Source organism: Geospiza fortis, unplaced genomic scaffold (genome assembly GCF_000277835.1).
Source record: "Geospiza fortis unplaced genomic scaffold, GeoFor_1.0 scaffold254, whole genome shotgun sequence".
NCBI lineage: Eukaryota > Metazoa > Chordata > Aves > Passeriformes > Thraupidae > Geospiza > Geospiza fortis.
This window is the reverse complement of record NW_005054441.1, coordinates 1,061,979-1,069,215: the sequence shown is the minus strand read 5'-3', so window position 1 is coordinate 1,069,215 and position 7,237 is coordinate 1,061,979. Positions and strand designations below refer to the sequence as shown.

Below are 7,237 nucleotides of genomic sequence, written 5' to 3'. Positions count from 1 at the left end.
GCCTCCTGTGCTACGAGGGGGGACTGCCCGAGGCTGGTGCCGAGACCCCCTTGGCCCACTCCGATGTCCTGGCTGGGGCACACCTGGAGATGCTGCAGGCTCAGGAGGAACCAGCCGCTGTGGAGAAGCCTGAAGGGCTGGGGAGGCCAGAGAGCTCAGAGGAAGAACCTTCTGGCAGCTGGTGTTACCGAGAGGGGCTTTGTGAGGACGATTCTGCCTGCGAGGGTGCTCGGGAAGGTTCCCCAGAGCCGGCGTGGGCAGCCCTGCCTTCCGCTCTGGTGCCTGGGACAGAGCAGCCACCTCAGGGTGCTGTGACCGTGAGTGCACCGTGCCTTGCGCTGCCTTGGGGCATCAGGAGCCAGGACATGCCCCTTGGCTCTGGTCCCTCCTGGGGTCTGGGATGGGGGCAAAGGACAGCCAGGGACGACTTTGCTCAGGTCTTACAGGGCCTTGCGTTACGAGATTGCCCGGACAAGACCCTCGGTACCAGCTTGGGCCCTGAATGCTTGCACGGCTGGCTGATTCATGTGTGCCCTGGGGCAGAGGCTGGTGGGTCTGAGCCCCTCTGGTCCTGGGATCCTGTGCCATCTTCCCCTCCAGCCCCAGGACCCTGTTCCTCCCTGTACAAACCTGGGACCCTATGCCATATCCCCCATCCCTAGGGACACTCTGCCTTTGCTGTCCCACTGCTCCAGGGCCAGTCAGGCTGAATCCCTGAGGTCCCAGCCACAGCCTCACTTGCTCTCTCATTGCTTTGCAGAACAGGGAATCCCCATCATGCTGCCCAGCCTTCAAAGAGGGTGAGTTGCTTCTGTTCTTGAGCAGCAAGAGCATCCAGGAGTCCTGCCCCACCTGCTCTGACCCTGAATGGGTGTGGTCCCCGGTCCCGGTTAGGGAGGGAACAGCCACTCTGCACCCACCCAGAGCAGGTGCACCAGGCTCCACGTGGCTTGTTTGAGGGTTTGCTGAGGAAATGGAGGTGTGTCAGGGATCAGGGAGGGGCTATACTTGGGGAACAGGATGCCATGTATTCCCAAGGGAGCAGGGAAGCAGCCCTGGTCCCCCAGTGATGCCAGGTGCCCATGTAGCAAGCACTGAGCTGCTTCATTGTGTGTAGGAATGCAGCTAACAAGGCAGCAGGAGTTGGTAACCCCCAGTTTCAGAGGTGGGGGAGCAGCTTCTGCTCAGTCGCTCCCAACGCCTCAGTTCCAGGCCCTTGTGACCCAGAGGACTTGCTGGATGGTGTGATTTTTGGGGCCAAGTACCTGGGCTCCACGCAGCTGGCCTCGGAGAGGAACCCCCCGACCAGCGTCCGCATGGCGCAGGCCCAGGAGGCCGTGGACAGGATCAAGGTGCAGGAGGGATGGGGGGCACGGCTGCCCCAAGCCTTGCCCCCTGTGGGTGTGGGGCAGCGCCCAGGGTCTGCCTGACAGCACCTGGCTGTGGGGCTGAGTCCCAGCAGGGTCCTGTGACCTCTCCATCATTCTGCAGGCACCCGAGGGGGAGTCCCAGCCCATGACAGAGGTGGATCTGTTTGTCTCCACACAGAGGATCAAGGTGCTCACTGCCGACACTCAGGTGAGTAGGAACAGCAGTAACCTCGTGGCTCTGTGGCTGCTTCAACATTCCTGTTTGGTCTCAGGATCTCAGCTTTGCTCCCACACCAGCAGGGTCTTGCCCAGTGATGGCTTATGGATGAGGACACATGTCTGGGAGGGGACATGTCACTTCATAGCCATCCTGTGTCATGTCCTTGCCTCTCTGTGTGGCTGCACAAGGCTTCCCATGCGACCTGCACCCTGTGGAGCTGTTGGGAACCCAGACTGGGCTCTGGGGAACCCAGGCTTGAAATCTGGAGAGCTCTTTGCCTCAGGATTAATTTCTGCATTATAGCGAAAGGGAAGAGCTGCCCTGTCCCCTGGCGACACCCAGGGACACAAATGAGTCCCTGATGAAGAATCTGTTTGTACCTTTTGGCACAGACATGGTTTCTGCCCAGCATGTGCTGGGCAGCTGTGCCACATCCCAGCACCGTAGCCAAACCCTTCCTGCTTGCAGTGCCAACAGGCTCACGGTGCCCACGTGGTCTGACGAGGGGGCTGAACTCTCTGCCTGTTCCCCTTGCCAGGAGGCCATGATGGACCACTCCCTCCAGACCATCTCCTACATTGCCGACATTGGCTCCCTCGTGGTGCTCATGGCGCGCCGGAAGCTGCCGCGGCGCTCGGAGGTGGCGGAGGAGAAGCGGCTCTACAAGATGATCTGCCACGTCTTCCACTCGCCTGATGTGAGGCAGCACACGGGTCCCTGGCGTGGGCGGGCGGCCCTGGGGGCCTGATCCCATCCCAGTGTAATAACTGGGTGTTCTGGGCTGGGGCTGCAGCAGAGAGCCCTCCCTCCCCACTAAGGAGAGGCAGAAGCCCGGCCTGAGCATCTCTGTGCCCTGCAGAGCCCCAGCGAGCAAAGCGGAGGGGAGGGAGGCTCCACACAGGGGCCCATTCCAGCAGGGAAGGAGCCAGGACACCCTGGAGCTCCCAAGCACGGTTCCTGTGCTGGGCACCGCAGGGCACTGGGAGCTGTTGGCTCCAGCCCTGAGGCACAGGCAGGAACAGCCCCTGTGGTTCTCCAGGCCCAGGTCATCGCCCAGGCCATCGGGCAGGCGTTCGGCGTGGCCTACCAGCGCTTCCTGGAGGCCAACAGCATCGACCCCAGCGAGCTGAGCCCACAGCAGTACAGCCGTGCCCTGCAGGACCAGGAGCAGCACAACACCGAGCTGACCCACTTCTCCCGGCAGGAGAACTGCAAGGACGTAAGAGCTGCTCCGAGGGGTGGGGACAATGTGGGGAACCCACTGGCACCTCTGTGTCATCCACTCTGTGGCTCCCTGTGCAGCTGAGGTGCTCCCTCCAAAACCAGACCCCATCCTAGCCAGCTGTGGGTGCAGCTGTGGGCTGGGACATGTACTCTACGGATCTGGTGCAGGTTGTGACTGTAACCCACCCGTTCACCCCCCAGGTGTGCATCCGGAAGCAGAAGGGGGAGATCTTGGGCATCGCTGTTGTGGAGTCGGGCTGGGGCTCCATCCTGCCCACCGTGGTCATCGCCAACCTGATGCACGGGGGCCCCGCGGAGCGCTCGGGCGAGCTGAGCATCGGGGACCGCCTCATGTCGGTCAACGGCACCAGCCTGGTGGGGCTGCCCCTGGGCACCTGCCAGAGCATCATCCGGGTGAGCCAGGGCACAGTGACCTCCTGCCTCACCCCACGGGTGGATGGGGACTAGGCTGAATGATCTGGAGGTGTCTGTGACACCAGGATTCCTCTGGGGCCCCCAGCTTTGGAGACAGGTGTACAGAGGTCATACCTGTCCTTTGGGCTGTGGCAGTTCCTGCTCAGAGTGCTTGGAGGAAGGCAGGGGACAAAGGGACAAAGCTGGGCAGTGTACTTGCTGTGGCCCTGCCTGAAAAGGAGGGTGGAGGAGGAGGAGGGCACCTGTCCTGAAGGGAACCTGTTGCATCATCTACCTTTCAGTAGGATGGGAAGGAGCTGAAAGCAAGGACAGCATAGCCTCAGGGGCAGGGATGTCTTGGGCTGGGTTTGTAAGTTCTTGTCCCTGCATTTGCATTTGCAGTATCCCTTTGTGTGCCTTAGTTTCCCCATTGAAACAAGTTGCTAATCCTCAGCCCTCGCATGAGCAATGCTGATGTTGGATGGTGGGTGCTGCTGCCTATTATCTGTTCCCAACAAACCTCTCCTGTAGAAAAGTAGGTTGGGTTAACATTTAGGCAATGCAGTCAAATCCACACACAACACTCACCACAGCTGGCTCAGTGAGAGAGGCTGGAAAGGCTCCTTTTTGCAAGGTTTTAGTTCAGCAAAGTATATCACATGTGGCTGAAGGGAACCCGGCAAGAAAGAGAGCAACCACATGGTGCAGGCATCTTAAAAAGGGGAAGGGGTGGGGGGCAGAGCTAAGGGCAGGGCAAAAGGAATTGGTCTCCAGGGGAGGGGGGGCAGCCACCAGGGGTTCCAAGCCAGTGAGGGGGCAGGGAAAGGGGAAACCAGGGGAAGTTGTGAAACAGAAATCCATGTGGGAGTCTGTCTTTTCCCCCAGGAGGACTGCATCCCCCAGTCTGAATAGCTCTCCAAAATCTGACCATGCCCCATCCCACCTTCCAGGAGCTGAAGCACCAGACTGAGGTGACACTGAACATTGTGCACTGTCCCCCTGTCACCACAGCTGTCATCCGACGCCCCGACTCCAAGTACCAGCTGGGATTCTGTGTTGAGAACGGTGTGGTGAGTGCCCGTGGGATGGGAGCTGGGCCAGGGTCTTCTGAGGGACAGGCAGAGCCAGCTGTGTCCAGGGACCATCATCCAGCTCCCACGCTGCAGGTGCCTGCCCAGGCCGAGGGGTCACAGGGCTCTGCTGTGCACAGCAAAAAGCTCCTCACAGCCTTTCTGCAGCACTGGTGATTGTATCCCTGTTCTTGGTGCTCTGTAGCTGTTTGCTTTCAGGGTGGTGGCTTCTTTCTGGCTTTCTGGGCATGACCTCAGTAACAGCTGTTGCTGTCCCCTGTGCCTGAGCTAGTCCCTGCCGTGGGCTCTTGTGTGGCTGTGTTGGGAAGGCAGAGAGGGACATTCCTGGGCTCAGTGGGAGCTGGGTGGGTGGGTGGCATGGCCACCTCGCACACCAGCTGGTGCTCCCCCTAGCACTGGAGATGTCCAGGGAGCAGCTCAGTCTCTGCAGCCCCAGCCTGAGGGGAGCAGGAGGGCTCAGTGAGTCAGCTGGGGGACAAAATCCTGGGGGCTGCCCTGGCCCCAGCTCAGCATGTCATGCTGGTGGCAGCAATGCCCAGGAACATCCCTGCCCTCACTGCGTGCCCAGGGGCTGGAGGAGCTCTGCACCCAGGCAGAGCTCTGGCCGAGAGCCTACGGGGCTGTGAGGGTTTGGAGCAGTGGTGGCAGGGCCGGGCTGTGGGCACAGCCCTGCTCTCACAGCCCTCCCCCCTCCCAGATCTGCAGCCTGATGCGCGGGGGCATCGCGGAGCGGGGCGGCATCCGCGTGGGGCACCGCATCATCGAGATCAACGGGCAGAGCGTGGTGGCCACGCCACACGAGAAGATCATCCAGATCCTCACCGAGGCTGTCAGCGAGGTGAGCTGGGCCCCACGGAGCTGCTGGGCTCAGAGCTGTGCACCAGCACCCTCCAGCCCAGGCTGGGGTCTCTAATCTGTGCCTCTCTGTCCAGGTGCACATCAAGACCATGCCAGCCTCCACGTACCGTCTGCTGACAGGGCAGGAGCAGCCCCTCTTCCTCTGAGCCACCGTGCCTGGGGCAGGCAGGAGCAAGCCCAGGGCTGCAGGGGCAGCACTGGCTCTGCCTTCCGCCCCAGCCCTGCAGCAGCGCCCTCAGCAGGGCCTAAGTCTGCACCTCTTTTGTTTTACTCAGGACACAGTGGGACACTGGGGGCTGATACCCAGCCTGAGCAGCATCAAGGCCTGTGCTGCCACGCTTTGGGCACCTCTCGCGTTCCAATTACCTCTCCCCACCTCACAGTGCCTGCACAGTGCCTGTCCTGCTGCTGCACAGGGTCCCTCACCTTGGCGTTGTGCTTGTGGGAGGTGAGGGGGCTCTGTGTGAAAGTTCCCCCCACCCAGTCACTGACTATTGTACTTTTACACTCACCAACAGTGCCTTTCCCAAGGTGGGGATGGTGCTGGAAGCACAGCTCAACTGCAGAGCTCAGCCAGCGGAGCCCCAGAGTAGCACTGACCCCACACTGGCACCCCTGAGGGATACCCAGCAACTCCCAGACTCAGCCTTAAGGCCAGAAGCACTCTTGGCACCTCTCTACTCCCATGGCTTGGCCAGAGGCCTGTTATGGTGCAAACTCTCCGTGAGACACATTGCACCAAGCTGGGGACCTGCCTCAGCTTTTCCCTGGTGCTGCCTTGAATCGCTCTGCATGCACAGCCCAGCCCAGAGCCACAGCCCTTGGAGCAGCAGAAGGGAACATGGCATTGCCCAGCCCCACATCCTGGCAGTTTGGGGCTCTGAGCTTTTTTGTGAACAGCTCTCTGGGCCCCCAGGGCTGCAGCAGTGCTGACCTGGCTGTGCCTGTGTGCCTGGTTGCTCTAAAAATAAAAATTTTGGGAAATATGGGAGGCTGCGTTTGAGGAGCTGCAGGAGGACTGCAGCAGAGGAGGCTCAGCTCTCAGGAGCACATCCCAAGCCTGCCATGGTGCCAGGCCCCAAGTGCCCCTGCGATGCCTCCTTGTACACAGGGCCACTGGCCAGGGAGGTGCCTGGGTCCCAGCAGGACCTCCCTGCTGCACAGTGTCCCCTGTATGCTGCCACCCAGCACCCCCAGAAACAGCCCATCCCGATCCAAACATCCCTTTTATTCCAGTAGCAGTGGCTGTGGCCAAAAGGGAAGGAGGCACGTGGTTGTGCAGGCACTTGGTGATGCAGGGTATAGCAGGGATGGGCCCAGCCCAGCCTGGCCACAGGGGCACCACCTGAGCCGACAGCTGCACCCAGTTGTGCAGGGCTGTGGGAGGGCTGGCCTGGAGGGAGAGGCCAGCTGTGCCACTACACATCTGTGGCTGGGCCCCACTCGTAGCCTTCATCCTGGTCTGAGTCATCCCTGGCCCGTGTGAACCTCCTCTTCACCGCCTGATGCTCATATTCCCTGGGGAACAGAAGGGTGGTGATGGCTCTGTGTGACAGGGACAGTGCCCTTCTGGGACTGTCCCCAGCCCTGGGCAGCTGCCATCCCCACCCCGGGGCACAGGGTACCTGATGCTGTCATAGCGCCTGCCCTGCCGTGGCTGTTTGGGCACCTGGGGAAGAAGAGGTGGGAGAGGTCAGGGGCAGGACAGGGGCTGTGCCCCAGGCTGGGGCATTTGCCCCTGGCCACCCAGAGCTGGGCATAGACACACAGCTGGACCCTGCAGCAGCCAAAGGTGACACCCTGCCTGTGCCATGAGAATGGGAGTTATGCTCCAGAGCTGGGCACTGTGCCACCCTCCTCTGCCCCACCAGGCTCTTGTACCAGTCCAGGACAACTCACCTGTTCACTCTGGCTGTGGCTGGGGGCCAGCTGTGCTGGCTCAGAGGAGTCCAGGCCCTGGCTGGGGGCCAGCTGTGCTGGCTCAGAGGAACGGGCCAGCCCAGGCTGGTCATAGGCCTCCTCTGCCTCACCGTCAGTGCAGGCGCCTGCCTCCCCACTCG

General features: G+C 61.4%; 2 protein-coding genes across 2 annotated transcripts in view; one reads left to right on the top strand and one right to left on the bottom strand.

Moving 5' to 3' along the window:
- Positions 1-8: 8 nt before the first annotated feature.
- APBA3 (amyloid beta precursor protein binding family A member 3) lies at positions 9-6,163 on the top strand (the record flags this gene model as incomplete). Its single annotated transcript, XM_031062231.1, has 10 exons — positions 9-317; positions 761-800; positions 1,207-1,352; positions 1,492-1,578; positions 2,129-2,287; positions 2,630-2,809; positions 3,016-3,228; positions 4,179-4,298; positions 5,017-5,157; positions 5,252-6,163. Coding segments are annotated over 10 exons (1,467 nt in total), but the record flags the coding sequence as incomplete, so codon positions are not given.
- Positions 6,164-6,390: 227 nt separating this feature from the next.
- Positions 6,391-7,237, bottom strand: part of TJP3 (tight junction protein 3) — a 10,624-nt gene continuing 9,777 nt past the window's right edge. Inside the window, 3 exon segments of the mRNA XM_031062215.1 lie at positions 6,391-6,695; positions 6,803-6,846; positions 7,077-7,237. The exon segment at positions 7,077-7,237 is cut by the window's right edge and continues 60 nt beyond it. Coding sequence (XP_030918075.1) covers positions 6,596-6,695; positions 6,803-6,846; positions 7,077-7,237 — 305 coding nt within the window. The 3' untranslated portion in view covers positions 6,391-6,595.